Consider the following 18,605-nt stretch of genomic DNA (forward strand, 5'->3'; position numbering starts at 1 on the left):
ATACACTGAGTGGCCAAATTATTATGACCACCCCTTCAGTACGCTGTTGGGCCACCTTTTGCGCGTATTACTGCCTTAATTCGTCTGGGCATGGATTCTATGAGATGTTGGTAGGTGGTAGAAGGTATGCCAGACCATGCTCGCTGAACTACACTTGCCAATTCCTGCAAATTTGATGGTACTGGATCCATCTGTCTGAGAGCCTGTTCAATTTCATCCCACAAATTCTCAATTGGACTGAGATCTGGGGATTGTGCTGGCCAACGAAGCAAGTTAAATTCTCCGTCATGCTCTTCGAACTATCTGAGGACAATGCCAGCTTTATGACAAGGAGCGTTGTCCTGCTGGAAATATCCATCCCCGCCAGGGTACACCATTGACATAAACGGGTGTACTTGATCTGCGATGATACTTAAATACCCTTGGGCAATAAGGCGTTGTGGTACAGGAATTAAAGGACCCATACAATACCAAGAGAACATTCCTCAAACCATAACGTTACCACCACCAGCTTGAAGTCTCGTGGCAATGCAGTTGGGGTCCAAGCTTTCGTGCTGTTTTCTCCATATTCTCATCCTGCCGTCTGCGCGATGCATTTGAAATCGTGATTCATCGGACCACATGACCCTCTTCCAATCCTCTACTGTCCAATGTTTGTGCTCCTTTGCAAATTGGAGACGTCTGCGCTTATTTAAAGCAGACAGTAGAGGCTTACGAACAGGTCGTCTGCTTCCTTATCCTATACGGCGCAATGTGCGTCGAACAGTTCGTTCAGAGACGTTCACAGCTGATCCTTGATTAAGATCACTTGCAATTTGTCGCACTGTTGCTCTCCAGTTGCTTTGCACAACCCTGGCCAGCCTTCTCTCTGATCGAGCATTCAGTACTCTGTGACGACCACAAGTCTGATGTTGAGACCCGACTTCTTGCTTGATTGTCCATTCTTTGTACACATTAACAACTGCTGCTCTAGAACACTTCACAAGTGCAACCGTTTTGCTGATACTTGTTCCGACACATCTCGAACCCACAATCATTCCACGTGAAATTCAGTTAAATCACTTTTCTTTCCCATATCTGAGCAAGCAGCACAGTATAACTGATGACTCACTTGTCCAGCATTCCCATGTTATAGTTATCTTGCCCTCTAGCAGCAGCGCTGTAACGCAATATCTCATTTGCATAAAACTCTGAGGTGGTCATAATAATTTGGCCACTCAGTGTATATATATGTAATACAAAAATTATAATTACTTTTGTATTAATAAAAGAATTAAAACTCTTTCGGTTTCATAAAATGTCTTTGTTAAAGAATAAGCGTAGAGATATTCTATTTTGGGAATTCAAGGCTGAAAATATACCATTGAATAATAATTAGATTTATATTTCAAAGGAGGAGTTATTTTTAGAATCTTGCCCCTTTTTCACTTCCATATTAAGAAGCATTAAATGATTTTCCATAATCGTAGAGTTACAAAGGTATGTACGACTGGAAATTGTTTACATAAAAATCTGTAAGTATTTAATGCGAGAACGAATGTTTTCGCATGTCTCTTGCTGAATAACGTGTTCCAATAAACATCTGCCGGAACTTATTATGGCTTTTGACTGCATTTCTAAGATGAATACACCAATAATAACAGGGATGTAGCCCTGTTATTATATATATATATATATATATATATCTTTCAAAATTTGATAAAAAGCAGGGATATCCAAATACTGTAATTAAGTTGTATATAAAATCATTGAGTCAAATGAGATTATTATTAATATATTTAATAAAAATTTTTTTGTTAACTAAATTTTTATTTTTACCATGAGCAAATCCAATTCGGGCAAATCCGTGGCTAAAACTCTGCGCAAATCTGGCAAATCACGTTTCTTTTTTTAAACATATGTTAATCTTCTAACATCATTAAAATTGAATATCAACCTTATAAAATAAAAGCTTTAAAATATACAGAATAATATTATAACCTTGTGCATATCCATTTTCGGGCAAATCCAAGGTAACTAACAAATCGAACTCACTTCAGTACCGTAGCAAGAACGTCCCATAAAAGATCCCTCTATTTACGCTTCACATCTCTATTTGCGCTTCGGTTTTCATATTTTGTAATCTGGCAATCTTATTACGAAAATATTTTAAATCATTCTGAAAAGATTCCGGTATGTGTAAGTTCATTTGAATTTGCTACTCGCTTTATAGATTACGTTTTGTGTTTCGCTCTGAATTTTTCTGATATTTTATTTTCTGTTTTTTTTTTTTGCTTGATTTATTTTATTTCGTATATTTTTTACTTATGTGTTTTATTTTCTTTTAAGTTATTTTGAGCGTTCCTAACGCTATTGTATTGATACATTTTGCTTCGGCTATATTAATACAATATTAGAAAGCACCTTTTTGCGGATATAACCACGTGAGCTGATGGCAAGATTAAATCTTTTCAGTATTTTGTTTTCCGGCTTTTTAAAGGTTTTTTATTTTCTTTTCCTTCTCTCTCTCTCTTTATATATATAAATATAATATAATATAATATAATATAATATAATATAATATAAGGGCCCATTTGAGTTCGCTCTCCACCGGCCGAAGACTCCCCGTGTTGTAAATGTTGACTAGTGCACCTTAAATTTGTCTGGTCACAAAGTCTTCTTCCCGTAACAAGTTATATCTCCCGGGGAACTTAATTGGAGATTGGCCGTTCTCTGGTTGAGGTCAAAATTACAATCTGTAGATGAATGAATGGAGGTATGAATTAGTCCGCCTTATACAGGAGTTGTGACGTGTGTGTGTGGGTGAAGTCGTAATATTGGCCATAAATAGCGCCGCAGAAAAGCAAAAAACGCACCTTCGTAGGCCTTAAACTAGCTTGGTTTCACCCAACAGAGTTGCTTGTTCGCAAGTAGCATTAGAAACAACACAACAACTGTATTTCTTTTATGAATTTTTATTTTAATACTGATAGTCATTTTGAAATTAAGATAATCATCAATTTCGTTACGATTAACCTATTAATAAAGTGCTCTTGCTTGCATAAAGCTGCATTATTTGTAGATTTTGAAAACTAAATGCCCCCTATTTTTGTGAAAAATACTGACGTTTAAGGAAAAAAATAATGAATGAGAAGTGATTACGTGAGTTGGCGAGCGGAGCGATCAAGTGGCCAAGCCTCCTAAATTCCATAAATTTTTATCTTAGTAAGCAAATTTAGTTAACAACTCATGAATCAAAAGGCTATTGATAATTTATTTATTAACACAGTAATTCAGTCAAATCAATAATTCAATTAAACTCCAAAACGTTAAAATGAGATAAATTTAGTTTGTTTAGATAATTGTCGTAAAATTCATTTAAGTAATAATTTTTTTCTCCAATGCCCATCTGTGTTAACATCCGTCAATTCCGGCATATACAGGGCGATTTTGTTTACCTCTCTTACAGGGGCACCATATTAGGTGGGCCAATGTCACTCCCACAGTAAGGACAAAGAAGGAAAGAACATCCATGCCTTGCCCGTGATTCGCACCCAGAGCCTTTCTTATGCAAGGACAGTTCCCTACCCCCTACACAGGCCGGTCGGCTTTAAGTAATATTTTTGTTCACGTTATTATGAATAAAAATAAAGTTCCTAAGATCAAAAACATTTTTTCTTCTTTTAATCGATTATTTTTAACTAACCGGAATTGGACTCGACCAAATATTCCAACTCCAAGAAACTTTCCTACCACTCTAACTCTACACAATATTTTAACTGGTAGAAAAATATTATTTAATCAAAATTTTTGTCCGGAATTGACAACCTTCACAGCATATTTACAAGATCTTTTATTCAGATCATTGAATAATTTAACAATTAAAAATTGAATTCATCGATTTAATTGTTGTGGTAGTCATTATAATCTTAGCATTTGAAAACATTTTCCAGCTTGAGCTGGAAAAATTAACATATTAGCATTACAAAATATCATAATAAAACAAATTTCAATGATATTTCGAAGAAGCTGAGATCAATAATCCACCATTTTTAGAGTGATGACAAAATTTCGTCAATACAAAATAAATAACTGAGCGTTTGTCTGTAAACAGAGTTAAAAAAATATTACCCAAATAACTTATGTTCAAGTGATCAGATTTTCAAGTACTAAAAATTAATCTTAAAGATTTAAAGGATTCTATGCACTTGCAGCTGTAGTTAAAGCAGATGTGCGCCAATAATTCGATTAATTAGTTCAAACTTTAAATTCAGATAAGAAATCAGACATTGTACTTTCTCCAAATAATAATACCTCCCCCCCCTTGTTTTTATGGATATGCATTTTTGACAGATTGGGGAGAAGCTACAGTGTGGAAATTATTAGCCGGATAGTTTAGGCAGGGAATGATCAAACGTTTGGACCTCTGGTGTTAATTCAACTCTTTGTGTATTTTACCGAAAATAATAACTAATTATAAAAAATTATTTTTTACTTAGAATTTTGCATCTCTTTCATTGGGTCTAATTCGAATCTGAATAATTCTCTATGTTCCATGAGACAATTTGGTATGCAAATTAATTTTACTTTAATAATTAATGTGCGTCTGCATTCTAAACTAAATATTACTAACTAAATTAACTTAACTGACTTTTATGTGCATCATATCTTATTATATATGCTAATGTTACCGTACTTTAAAAATGGTGGCAACTACTTGACACAAAAATAAGCGTAAAGGAACATTTCTACCAGCATTTCGCCACTCCAAGATCGAATTATGTTGAATATACCATATCTGGTGTTCTGGTAGTTACCACAAGTTTGGTATTAAGATACACTAAAATTTTTACAATGTATGAAATGAATTATTCTAAAGCACTGTACTCTCTGTGTCTTTAGCTTCACAAATTATAAAGATATTAAAAGTCGACTTGTTTCGCCCTCACAAAACTAGACGCCCTTTCAGAAGACTCACTGGAAGTGAATAAAGAAAACATAACAGTTTTGAAAAAGTATTAAATGGAAGTTCTTCATTTAATACTTATATCATTTAATATTCTAAAAGGAAAATACTACATTATTTGATGAACAAATTAAGACTCATATTAACTAAAATATTTAATTAAAAAAAGTAGTCTCATTTTTCTAAAAAAAAACATGCGTTATGCATGTTTAAAATCAATACTTAACTATATAGTTAACTATATAGGTAACTATATAGTTCCACATATGGAATTACAATAAGGGGAGGGGATAGATTATTAAAATTGTATTCGCTGTTTAATCGAAATCCAAAACAAATTTATTAAAATGTTTTTAAACACGAAAATTTATCGCTGTTTCTATACTTTTCCATTAAGGCATCTATTTGCTTATAAATTACTAATTTATTTAAAAAAAATTTCTGTTATCTTAGAACAACTGATAGTGTATCTATTTCATTCGCTAAAGAAATTCAACATAAAATCTTTTTATATTTAGGACTTGTACAATGAAAGCAGAAACCTCTATTTTAAATTACAGGAAATTATTATTATCAAGAATAATTAAATTCGTTTATCAAAGGATAGTTCCGTGCAAAAAATAACTTTTAATAAATATTTATTATTTTTCATTATTTTATTTAATAATGGTTGAAAAAATTTGAATAGTAAAGTGTAAAATTTTTTACATCAAAGTATACTTTGATGTAAATGTATGACATATATGTAATTTTACATGGTAAAATTCAAAATTTGAGCAAAATGGGTCAAATAGTTCCTGAGAAGTCAAATTTTTAAATATCTGATTTATTTAAGATTTAATTTCTCTAAAGCTTTTCAATCGATTTTGCTCAAATTTTACATTTTGCCCTGTAGAATTATGTTCTTTATGATGCTGCCTAAAAATTGTATACCTTGCAATTTAAAATTTTTTCGAACATTATTAAATGAAATAATACAAAAAATAACTAACAACATAGACGTTAGTTTTTGCATGGAATTATCTTTGGATAAGCGAATTTTATAATTGTATGCAAATTTTTTTTGAAAACACGAATAAAATGTTCTTGAGATACAGCGATATACGTAAAAAGTAAAATTAACATTTAGGGGGCCAATTACATAAAGTGAGAATAATGACTTTTAAAATATCATGTTTATTTAATCTGACGTCACTTTAAGGGTCTTCATTAAAATGAAAAATTATAGAAACTTGTTTGTGGCAACATATTTTATTGTGGTGCTGGTTTTAGAATCGGGCAGAAGCGAACAGCTCACAGCGTTTAAGAGTTTAAATAGTGGTGGTTTTATTTCTCTCAATTATTAAAAATTTAAGTTTCGTAATATAATTTGTTGTTATAAGTATTAAAGTTATGACTGATTTTAATCCAAATGTTCTTGAAACTTTTATTAAAAGCTTTTCTTGTTCAGACCAAAATTTGGAAGAATTCGAGCATAGAGTTTTCTCTTTCATAGAAGGGCAGGTACAGCAAATATGCACTGAAATAGTATTATTTATCTTTTAAATTTTGTTAGACTTCTAGTCTATGAACTTTACATTCTTGTTGAATCTTTGGGGAGATTTCCGTATCGTGATCTGTGGGAATTATAAATCGACTATGTCAACCTTCATTTTATCATGAGGTACCTTTTCATAGATGAAGGTTGACATAGTCGATTTATAATTCCCCTCATTGGCGTCCTCCGGATGTGATAGCACTTGCCAATATTGATGGATGATCCACATTAAATAAAGAAAAAAGAACTGTTGATTTGCTTAAAAGTGTACTGCTCAAAGAAAAACAAAAAACCCTGTGAAGTAAATAAAGTCTCAGTCAATAAACAAAAAAAATATGAAGGGAAAAAAATAATGAACAAAATACTTCTAAGAAAAAGGAAGAAAAAATTATAATGAGCAAAATTGATATGAATAAAGATATAGCATGAATCAACTAATGGAATCTGTTCATCGAATTCTATCACAGATAAAATTCTGAAAGGGGAGTAATGTGGCGTAACTACCACTATAAATATTGAATACCAATTCACTAGTATATAAGACATGTTGTCTTATTCTATCTTGAGGTACTTTATGATAGATGAAGGTTGACATAGTCGATTTATAATACCCCTCACCCGAATTAGAAAATTTTTTTAAGCGTAACTTCACTTATTTTGAGTTGCTAATTTTATTGATAAACTGATGAGTTTTCTCCTAAAATTTTCAGTTTATATAATATTAAAGAGAACTAATATGTTGATGTTACTGCTGAATACTTATTTATTTTTTTAATTTTTAGTCGTTATAAAAGTTTATTGTGAAAATGATATGGTGTTATTTTTTCCTTTAAAGTTTTATAAAACTTAAATTATTTTCTTTTGACTTGAGAAACGTAGTTTTGAAAATTTTTATTCATTCTGTAATTTTCACCTTTTTTGTATATGTTAGAGAAGATTCATTGTAAGTCTATTTTTTCTTTCTGTCTTTAAACACAGCCAAAGATGCTTAATTTTGGCCCTGAATGTACAGTGGCACTCACGGAAATATAATACTGGGTTGCCACTGGCGACTAGTTGCAACTATTTTCGGCTTGAAGCGATTTTGGCAATTTTTTTGTCTGACAAGGCTGTAAAAGCAACTATTTTCAGGAAAAGGAGCCTATTGACACACTTTTTATGCTCCTAATGATGTTTTTTTTTATAAATCATAAATTGGGTTGACAACCTGCAGCTTGTGAGAGTTTCTGAACACTATGAATTTTTTTTTCCTTCAAGGATTAAAAAATGTTGAAAATTTTGAAGTGCTAAGAGTCATCACTTTTTAATGCGCTCAATTTGCGCAGAGTCCATTGTAAGTCTATTTTTTCTCTCGACCGCCTTTTCAACGGTTATTGCTACAAAATTCTGCATGATTACGATGCGTACATTTTGAATTTAAATAATTACTTTTCACTATATATATATATATACATACACACACACACACACATATATATATATATATATATATATAATTGCTAAATAAATTTTTTTTAGAAAAAATATGTTTTTTAATAAAGTATTTTTTGAATGAATTCTAGTAATTAAAAGTATTTAATTTTCTGCAAATACAAAAATTTTTTGATATAAAAATTTAGTGCTAGGACACTAACATTATTATAAAAATTATCATATTTGCCACCAACTTGACTAAAGGATCATGGTATATAACAATTTTGTCATTTAATAAAATTTTAGTCATATTATTGAAATTTTTTTTCTTATTTAGGCAACTATTTTCTTGCTTTAGGCTACTAAAAGCAACTATTTTGTTCTTTTTTTTCTCTGTCAACCCTGAAAACATCTCAGAAGGTGATCAATCCAAAACGAATAATTTATAGCCACACTCAAATTAACCCTTACATAATTTTAAAAAAAATATTACAAAAATATAAACTATTTGGCATCTTGACGATGGTAGTTTGTTTGAACCATACTGATATCATAATATCCTCATTTGTTTTAGAAAATAATAATAAAATTTCTAAGAAGATAACTTTTATTAGACATTATAAATTCTGTCTGTATCTATTAAGAATCTATAGAAGCTTGCATTCCGGGTAGGGTTGGCATGTTATTTATTTACAATGTAAGGTTTTTACCCTCTTGGGGAAAAGCCTGTTTTTTCTGCAGTTTTTACCATCAATAAAAATGTTTCACCTATTGTTATATTGTTTCGTACCATGAAACATAATTCTTTTTTCCATCTTTGCCTTATTTCTGTGAATGTCTTAAAAAATTGCACATTTTAAGCAGTATTGAAACAAGAACTTGGAACATTTTAAAAATAATTTTATAAACGTTCAGGTTCAATATGTGATCATTTTAAGAAGTAATGTTCAAAATTTTTTTCCAAGACTCATTGTAGGCCTAATTTATATTATATAATATGTAATCAGGGTGCGTAGCGTTTGTAAAAAGTACTTAAAGGTGCTTTTTTGGGGATTTCGTTTTTAAAAGCTTTTAAAGGTGCTTTTTTTTCCGAATAATTTTTTTTCTTCCCTTCAGTGATATCTGGTGGATCCCATGCATTTCACAAAAAATGGGGAGTTTGGTACGTAATCATTCACGCGGACTTCTTTTCATACCCACGTTATGACTTGCGCATGCACGCACTTTTGAAACCGAAACCCGAGTGCTCCAATTCGGATAGAGAATATCAGATCCTTATGAAATGTTTTTCTTTTTAATTTATTTTAATTTTGTTCTTGTTTATTTTATTTTACTTTTTAACACTTTTTTTGACGTAAGGTGTAAGGGTACTTTAGTTCTGAGTTCAGGGTCAAGTTGAATTCACTCTGTGATGTGGGAAAGTACTGATTGTTTCGATTTACGCCCCTTTCTTTTTTCTTTTTTTTTTTTAACGCTAAAACTGTTTATAAAAAGTTTTTGTTTTTCAATAATATCATTGATTGAATATGAATTTTTTGAGTGCTTGAAAATTTTTGTTAAGTGCTTGAAAAGTTTTTAAAAAGTGCTTATTTTTGATTCAAAGATTTGGCTACGCACCCTGGTAATATTTTTTCCTATCAGGTATAAATAATAAACCACTACCTACCAATAAATATCATGTTTAAACAGTATTTACCCATTAAAAACCCAACTCGGTTAGAGAAACTTGTATTGGGATCAATGCCAAAATAATTGCCAAGTCTTTTTGACAGTAGGTCGCGAGAAACTATTAAAAAAAAAAACATCCCAGAAGAGAATCAATTTGAAGGGTATAACTCGTATCCAATGTCTGAATGTCTACATGTAAATTCGCAATCTTAAAATAAATTTGGCGTCTTAGCAATTGTTGTTGACATGACAAATTACCATACAAAAGTATCCTACACTGGAGCTATTTCTATTTCATTACCTAGTTTTCACCAGTTGAAATAACTATGAAAAAAATTATAAAAATGTAGTTAAAACAACAATAAATAATAGTTTAGTACTAGACAAAATTATCTTGGGCTGTTAGTGCTAATTTTTTTTTGTTTTTGTTTCATTTTTCTGTTTTTACTTAAAAATTTTTTTTTACCATATTCAAACTTAAATGTTAAATTTAGTTTTATTGTCTGCAAAGCATAAGTATAGAATATTTAATTCATTTAAATGAATTTATTTTTATAGAAATGGGTGTCCCGTCCCCTTGTTTTGTCACCTCTAATTTGTGCCCAATATGGTTGGAAGTGTGTGAATCCTAATCTTCTTGAATGTATTGCTTGTGGTGCTAAACTTTGCACACAAGAACCGAAAATAGAAATTTATGATGCTTGTAAGTATTTTTAAATGTTTTTATTATAGAACTTGTTTCATTTTTATATTATTTGTTTTTCCGTTTTAAGACAGATTGTTTTAGCTACTTGTTATTATCATACTTTTATAATGATTTTGAATATTGAAAATTATTATTGCCTATAATTGTTATTGCCTACAGCCTATTAGAGTGATTGTTTTCTGGGTATACCATAGAAATACTAGAAGTGTAATTTTTCAGAAAATCTCAAGACCATTGGTTCAATAACTTCAGAGAATCAAGAAACTTATAATTTGGCAAAATTTTCACGTAGTTCTGCAATCTAAAATAAAATTTTTTTCTGAATATCATTAGCAAGACGTTTACACCCTAGCAGCAAAATAACTTCATTAGGCCAATATTCATGAATCTTGGCTATATAAGGGATCAAATTGCTGCTTATTTTCCGATATTGGCCCTAAATAAAATTTTCCGATTCATCCGATATTTTACAGCCACTTTTTAACCAATATCACTCCTATATTGTCATTGGAGATGATCTCAGATTTATTGTCAAATTGATCTGATATTTTATATCTATTATTTAGCCAATGTAGGCTCTATATTGGCCAATGTAGGCCATTCTAGAATCAATATTAAAAAATCTAGGCATCCCGATATGGGTCACTCAGTGCATGTTCATATAGGACCTATGTTGAGCAGATATTGAGTATTTGAAACTGCACCAAAATCCTCTATTGTTATTCATAATCAAGCTATTTTATTATCATAAATTTTTGTATTCATCTGAAAGTTACACTTTGCTGTTCATATTGACGGGATTTAGAAATCCAATATTGCGATTTTTGTTCATGCCTTTGTAACATCGATTTTGATATTCATTTGTGATTTAACCGTTTGAGGCCGGTGGGATCCTTCATATGTATTTTTTTAAACTCCTTACAAGCAAATATATTTTAGTGTTTTTTAATTATAAAAAACAGTCTAATGGCCACTAAATATTTTTTAGATTGTCTGAATTATATTTGTAAAGTATAAACTCCTAAAAAAGTAAATAAAATGATTTTTCATGCATATTCAAACATTTATCAATAACTGATTTTGTTAATTAAATTTCCATGATGAATAACTGTTTTTCTTAAATCTTCTTGTGTATTTTTGATGCTTTATGGGATGAAACCTAAATCATCTTAATAGGATTAATCATAATTTATATGCACCTGGGAAAACCTTAATGACGCCTGGTGGCTGAGCGGTAGCGCTTTGCGCTGTCGTGCCACAGGTCCCTGGTATGATCCTTGGGCCGGGCAAGGTTGACTCAGCCTTTCATCTCTTCAGTGGGCCGATAAATGAGTACCAAACATGCTTGGGAACTGAACACTGGGGGTTCCGAGTTCGGCTGACCACCTGACCGGAACATCTGCTTCTGCACATCAGAGACCAAGGTCAAGAAAACTGAGATGAGCACAGTAGGCCGTGGCCATCTATGAACTGTCTCGCCGCTGAGTTTTTAGAGAAGGGAAAACCTTAAAATCTCAAGCTTACAAAATCAGGGAAAAGGAAAGTCTTTGTCTAAACTTTGGATGAAAAAAAGCTACAAATTATGAAGAAAAAAAAATTAAAACTTTTCAAGCTTTTTTTTATATTTTCTGGGAAGTAATTTTAAAGATCCTTTGAAACATAAGTTCTTTGGAGGCTACCAGATACTTGCTCGTTTGTGGTAGAAAATGCTTTAATTAGTGATTTTGTTTTAACTTTAATTTTTAAGAGTTTATAAAAATGTTTTATGCACCGATTATATTATGTTTTCTTTATGATGCATTTATTGCCTGTTGCTTTGGAGAGTCAGGGAATGACCCTGGTAAGGATTCTTTAGATATACATTGAGGATGGTGATTTTCTTTTTGTAATTTAAAATTATTTAACTTTACAGAAGGTTAATTTCAAATAAGTTAAAATGTGAAACTCATCCCACCCTTTTTTTTTAAATAGATAAATCATGTTTAGACAAGATTGTAGCTGACTTAAAAGATGGTCATAAAGATGACTGTCCTTGGCCATTAGCACCCTCTCCAGGTATGTTATGAATATTCATGTCAATGTAATTGATATTTATGAGCTCTGAACTTTTTCCTTTTAGTTACCATTTAATTTTGATACTTGTTTGTAAACACAGCCTTTGATTTGAACTTCTGTCCTGTGATTTTTTTTTATACATATACCTTCATATTTTTATTATTTGAAGATTTTTTTTTAATATTATACATAATGTTAAAAATTTTTTCTTCTCTCTGATACTTTTTTTTTAATAACTCTAATTTTTTTTCTTCTTATTTGTAATTTGCTTCTTAATCACCATTCCGTTTCTATATATTTGTGAAGTATTTGTTGTTGCTATATTGTTAAAGAGAGCAACAATACAGGTTGCTGTATTATTTAAATGTTAATAGTTTGCTTCTTAATCACCATTCAGTTTTAAATACAGTAAAACCTCGCTACAACAATATTTTGTGGACCAAATAAGAATATTGTTGTAGAGGGATATATTGTTATATCAAGGGCCCACATAATTCTGGGACGCAATAAGATTTTTCGAAATTTAATGTTATATATTCATTAACTATAAATATATTTATATATTATTGAAAAAATTAATTTGCAAAGTGTTTATTACGGTTAAGCATTAAAAACAATGGATATAAATACAGAAAATAAGATTGTAAACTTACCTTCAAAAAACATTTTTATTGAAAAAAATTGGATATTTTTGTTTGTTTATTCATTTTTCTGACTGTTAAGTCAACCAACAAAGTATGCATTGAGTCCAATGCCCGAAAGTAATTTTCATTTGTGAATGGAAGACTTGAGAAAAATGTCTTTTGAGATTTTACAGATTGAAGAGCTTCATGGGGTGACAATACGGACTGTGATACACATGGATCATCATCACCATCTTCTTCCTCATCATTATTTTCCATTTCATCTGTAATTTCAGAGAGAATCTCTTCATCAGTAACTCCTGCGAAAATCGTGAGATCGTCATCTGCAGTTAAATAGTCCTCCACGTTAACACCATATGTTTTGCCCATTTTCTCCTCAAGTTGGGATAAAGATTTTTGAAGATTCAAAACAAATTCTTGATCATCTGAAAGATCACTGTCTGTGGAATTTTCTTCACTATTAGAAACAATTTTATCTTCCAAGACACATAAACCGGCCTTTTTCCAACAATTTTGAATGGTTTTTTCTGTTACCTCCCACCAACTACCAGCAATAATATCACATGCATTCTTAACATTCACAGTTTTAAAAGGATCTTCTACTTTATTTTCGATGTTGACAAGTATCGATTCAACCAAACGCTTCCTGTAGTATCCTTTGAAACACTTAATTATGCCCATGTCGAGTGGCTGCAAAATCGAAGTGCAGTTGGCCGGGAAATAAACAATTCCGACGTTGTGAAGTTTTGGAATTGAGGTGTGAGCGGTGCAGTTATCAATTAATAAAGCAATTTTTTTCTTCCTCTTTTTCATTTCTTTATCTAACATCAACAACCATTCAGAAAAAAACTTAGAAGTCATCAAAGCTTTTTTATTGGCTTTATATTCCATGGGAAGACTTTTCACATTCTTGAAACACCTCGGCTTCAATGATTTGCCGATAACAAGAGGTTGAATTTTGTGTGTCCCTGTGCTATTGGCACACAGAAGAACAGTCAATCTTTGCTTTGATTTTTTTCCGCTGTAACATTTTTCACCCTTAAATGCCAATGTTCGATCGGGAAGGAGTTGAAAAAACAACCCAGCTTCATCTGCGTTATAAACGTTCTCTGGTTTATACTTTTGAGGAATATCTGTCATCTTCTCTTGCTTCCATTCATTTGCTTCGTTAATCGGAGCAGATTTTTTCTCTTCATGAACTTCCTGGAAAGTTATTCCATGTTGATCCCGAAAACGCATTAGCCAACCATTACTAGCTTTAAAAGTTTCGTTCCCTAGCATTACTGCGAATTTACGTGCTTGTGTGCATAACAAGGGCCCATTTATCGGGATATTTGTTGCTCTCATCTCTTGAAACCATTTTAAGACGGCAGCATCAATGTTTTCATTAGTTGCGACTTTTAGTCGTTTACGCTTTGGATTAATTAAATTTGAACTTACAGTATCTTCGATCTGTTTTCTTTTCTTTAGAAACGTTGCAACTGTAGATTGAGATAATCCGTATTTTCTAGCTGCATCAATCTGTTTCATTCCATCATCAATATCTTTAATAACGTTAAGTTTATCTTGAAATGAAAGTTGCTTTCTCCCTGCCATCTTATGCTAAATTACACTAGTAAAAAATATCCAATACACTGAAGACTCACCAAGCTGAAAATGTTAGCAGCACTAAATGCGAAAAGCTCTGATCGTAGAATTTGCGCTAGCTCATGAAAACACCAGGTGTAGTTTAAATCAGGGATTAAGTGACAGTGATGAACGATGACCAATGGTCAGTATACATTTTTTTCTCCTCCTCAATTTCAATAAACGTGCTCCACCCACCTTCTACAGAAACAGTACCTTCTCAGGGTAGCAGGTGTTACTGTGATGTGTGTGGTCATTTATGACTCATGATGTTACAATGGTGATTTCTTAAGAACTGAGGGAGGCAATTCTAAAACATGAAGCTCTTAGGGTGGTCTAAGTACCTCAACAGTGCTAACTCAACGGGTCCTCAACTAAGTACCTCAACGGGGGAATGAAATTTGAATACAAAAGCCATTCTCTGATGTGAAAAGAAATAACAGTGGGGTGAAAGATCATAACCAGCAGTGACCCTTTTATCAGAAAAGATGAAAAAAATGGCAAAAGATGACAAAAAGGCTTTTTACATTATTTGAAAACCAATAAAAAAATTTAGAAAATAATGTTGAAATTTGAAAAAAAATCTTTTTACAGAGGTTTACTGCTTCAGAGAATATCGTTATATTGAGAGGAAGATAACATTAATCAATATGCAAGTTTGGCGGGACCACGGAACATCGTAATAGAGGGAGTTATTGTTGTATCGGATATCATAGTAGCGAGAGTTTACTGTATTTGTGAACTATTGTTATATTTGTGAAAGGTGGCTGCAACCCATGTTACTATATCTATTGCTATGTTCTTTAATTCAATGTTTATAATTTGCTTCTTAATTATCATTCAGTTTCTATACATTTGTGAAGTATCATTGCTAGACATTTCAACAAACATAACTATCATATTTGTTACTTTTGTCTAAAGTGCTTGTACTTTTACTCATTACTTTTTAAAGGATAGTTCCCATATTTGAATATTAACAAATATAATAGTTCAATAGGAAATGTTCTACTTTAAATAATCACGTGTTTCAACTGGTAATGATGATCAGAAAGTTAAATTACAGGGATCGACAAGTTCCAATGGGATATTTTTTGCCATGTAGAAATAATATTGGCAAAACTTAAAAGTTTTGTGGGTTCATAAAGGGTTAATCAATTAAACTTTTTTTTAAATTGTTCTCTTGTGTTATGTTTCCTGTAAAAAGAAATCTTTTCAGAGTTTGTGCTATAGAAATTTTCTGTATCCAAACAGAGAAGCTATTGTCTACTAACTATCAACTTAGTCTATCTGTATTTCATTAATGATTACAAATGTTACTTAACAATTCAAATTTTTAGTGATAGGTTATTATTATTTTTAAACAATAATTGGAATTAATTAAAGTCTAACTGCTAAGGACCTCAGCTATTATAGATTTTAAATATCACATTATTTTATCTCTGAAGTATACAAAAATGTGGGATAGATTAGTGGGCATTAAATAGGATAGAAAAATAGATTAGTGGACATTAAAAGACAATAAGAAAAAAAAGTTTATTTTCTGATTAAGGCATAAAATTCTAAAAGAAAAAATAAATAGGTATAAACTATGATTTTGAAAGTAAAATGTTAAATAAGAAATTCTAAAGAAGGAAAAGTTGAAATTAATCAAAAAAAATTTTTCTTTACTAAATAATTTTTAATTACAGTCCCAACCTAAAAAGAAGAAAGAAAAACAGAAGTCTCCACTTACAATTAAATGGCGAGCATTCTTGCTAAGCAAAATTTAAGTTATTCAAACCGAAAATATCTCTTAACCTAATTATTATTTGTTACAGTTATACTGAATCTGGATAGGCAATATAAACTGAATCTTTTACTTTGTTAGATACAAGTACCCAATAAAATGTTTATTTATTATCTGCTTGGTTCATGTCTGGTGAACATTTAATATATTGCCCTACCAAACTCGGTACATCCCTGCTATTTGTTTTTACCTGAAAATTTTAATTTTTCTAATAGTATGCAAAAGTAATAACTAATGAGATTTGAATAGTAACATGTGGTTGACTAAATTTGAGTCAACAATACTGTAATATTAGTTAATGTTATATGTGACTAAAAAAACCTACTTTTACTTTGTTGCTTTCTGCTACTTAAAAAACTAAAAATGTAAGTTTTAGAGCTGTTGAACAGCTGTTTTGTATTGTGGTATTCTTGTTTTCATTCAGTTTATACCGCAACAACGTTAAATTTAATTTTGATTTTATTTCAATTTAATAGCTTTTCTTTTTTAATAAATACTCTATACAGATAATAAATTTATTTTAGTAATACATTTGCACTCTTGTTAAAGAAGTTTTAAGTTTTATCAATATTTGTAAATGTTTTATTGGTTTGTTATTTATTATTGACGTTTTAATTTTAGAATCATTTGTGAAGATGGTCCCTTTACCCAAAGAAGAGGCTTTGAGCCAGTTTGTGAATCGTCTAAAACCATTTCTCAATTCAGATAGTTCGATTCCTCAAGTAAAAGGGTCCATACCTTCAGTACTGGTAAAAAAATTAGTTCTAGTTTTTCATTTTGTACAAAGCAAAAAAAAAAAATTTTTTTTTTCATTTCCTATGCAAAAATTGTTTTTATATGATCACTAGATTAATTAAATGTGTAGATTATGGTTTTAAAATTAATAGCACGCTGTAAAATGATTATTTATTTAATGATAAATATTATTTGCTAATACTTGATCAATACTAAGTAATTAATTCATACCCGCTAACTACCCCGGAATATACTCCTGGCATTCCGCAAAGATATAAATTTTATCCGGAAAATAAACCCGATAACTAATTTGTTATTAGCTATCTGGGTTAATTGTCTTTTAACCCGGATAGCTAATTTTTACGGTTTTCCGCCTATGACGTCACAAAATTGTATTCCCCCCCTCTTTTATGTCAGCTCTCTCTCCTCCCAATGGTGTTTCTCAGCGCCGCGCTCTTGCCGTTGTACAGTGCTGATGTCACTTAACCTGCAGAGCTAAAACTGGCTGAGTTACATCAACATTAAAGGTGCGTGTGAGAAATGTTTCTTCTTCTCTTTTTGAGATAGTTTCTCGCAAGCAAATGGTGTTTACTTTTTCGTGCGGCCGATGCGTCCTAGTTGGAGTTGCTGATTGGAGATAGGATCATGTCTACCTAAAAACATTCACAGATGTTTCTTTTGCAGATCCTGAAAACTTGTCTTTAATGCTTTTACTTGAGGGGGAAGTGGCACCATTCGTTCGATGGCATGATCCCTCCACGTGCCATAAACAGTCATTTCGACCTCCATGAGCAATTGAATAATCACATTTGCAAATGTTGCAATTGCAATAGACATGATGTGATGATTTAGTGGAACAAGTAAAAACAGGCTATTCTACTGAATATTATTTCAAAGAGCAAAATTTGCTTCTTTTGACTATTTTCTGTCTCTGTTTTCTGTTCCAGCAGAACAACAAAGGGAAATGAAACAAGAGTTTGCTCTATACCAAATCGACACTCTAAACGAAGAGATTCTGAAACATGCTGCTAGGATGCAGTGTTAACTAAGCAAGATTTCTTATGTTGCTTTGACTGGAGAAAAAGATAAAATTTTTGATATTTATGTATAACAATATCACGAGGAGAGTTTTTGTTTAAGTAAAATTTATAATTTTTCATTTGCTTCATAATTATTCTGTCTACCATTCTTTCATAATTTTCTCATTTCATATTGTCAGTTTAAAATTAATTATACTTTATTGAAACTGATAAAAAGTGAATAATATAGTTCTGTCAATTTTTACCAACTATCAAAGATAATTTAATCATGATTTACAGGTTATCCGCGCACCTGGAAAGTCATAAAAATTCATGAATTTCAGTTTTGAACAAAATTTGTCATGATTTTAACTATTTTAAAAAAAAATAAATCATGAAAAGTCATGGATTTACAGGGTGGCCACCCACCTGGAAAACCTTGAAAACCTGGAATTATCAGCGATGTCAATT

General features: G+C 31.2%; 2 protein-coding genes across 3 annotated transcripts in view; one reads left to right on the forward strand and one right to left on the reverse strand.

Annotated features, from left to right (window-relative positions):
• Positions 1–734: 734 nt before the first annotated feature.
• LOC122269109 (uncharacterized) lies at positions 735–1,037 on the reverse strand. The gene has a single exon (XM_043040719.1). The coding sequence runs from the start codon at positions 1,035–1,037 to the stop codon at positions 735–737; it is 303 nt and encodes a 100-aa protein (XP_042896653.1).
• Positions 1,038–6,225: 5,188 nt separating this feature from the next.
• The window catches only part of LOC107446522 (zinc finger C3HC-type protein 1-like), a 35,570-nt gene continuing 23,190 nt past the window's right edge, over positions 6,226–18,605 (forward strand). Inside the window, exons 1-4 of one of the 2 annotated variants that reach the window (XM_071180801.1) lie at positions 6,226–6,448; positions 10,122–10,266; positions 12,241–12,324; positions 17,002–17,129. In XM_071180801.1, the coding sequence (XP_071036902.1) occupies positions 6,338–6,448; positions 10,122–10,266; positions 12,241–12,324; positions 17,002–17,129 (468 nt within the window). In that variant the 5' untranslated portion in view covers positions 6,226–6,337. The remainder of the gene's footprint in view (positions 6,449–10,121; positions 10,267–12,240; positions 12,325–17,001; positions 17,130–18,605) is intronic. The other variant, XM_043040724.2, reaches the window with a different exon arrangement.

The sequence above is a fragment of the Parasteatoda tepidariorum genome, chromosome 5, assembly GCF_043381705.1.
Source record: "Parasteatoda tepidariorum isolate YZ-2023 chromosome 5, CAS_Ptep_4.0, whole genome shotgun sequence".
Lineage (NCBI taxonomy): Eukaryota > Metazoa > Arthropoda > Arachnida > Araneae > Theridiidae > Parasteatoda > Parasteatoda tepidariorum.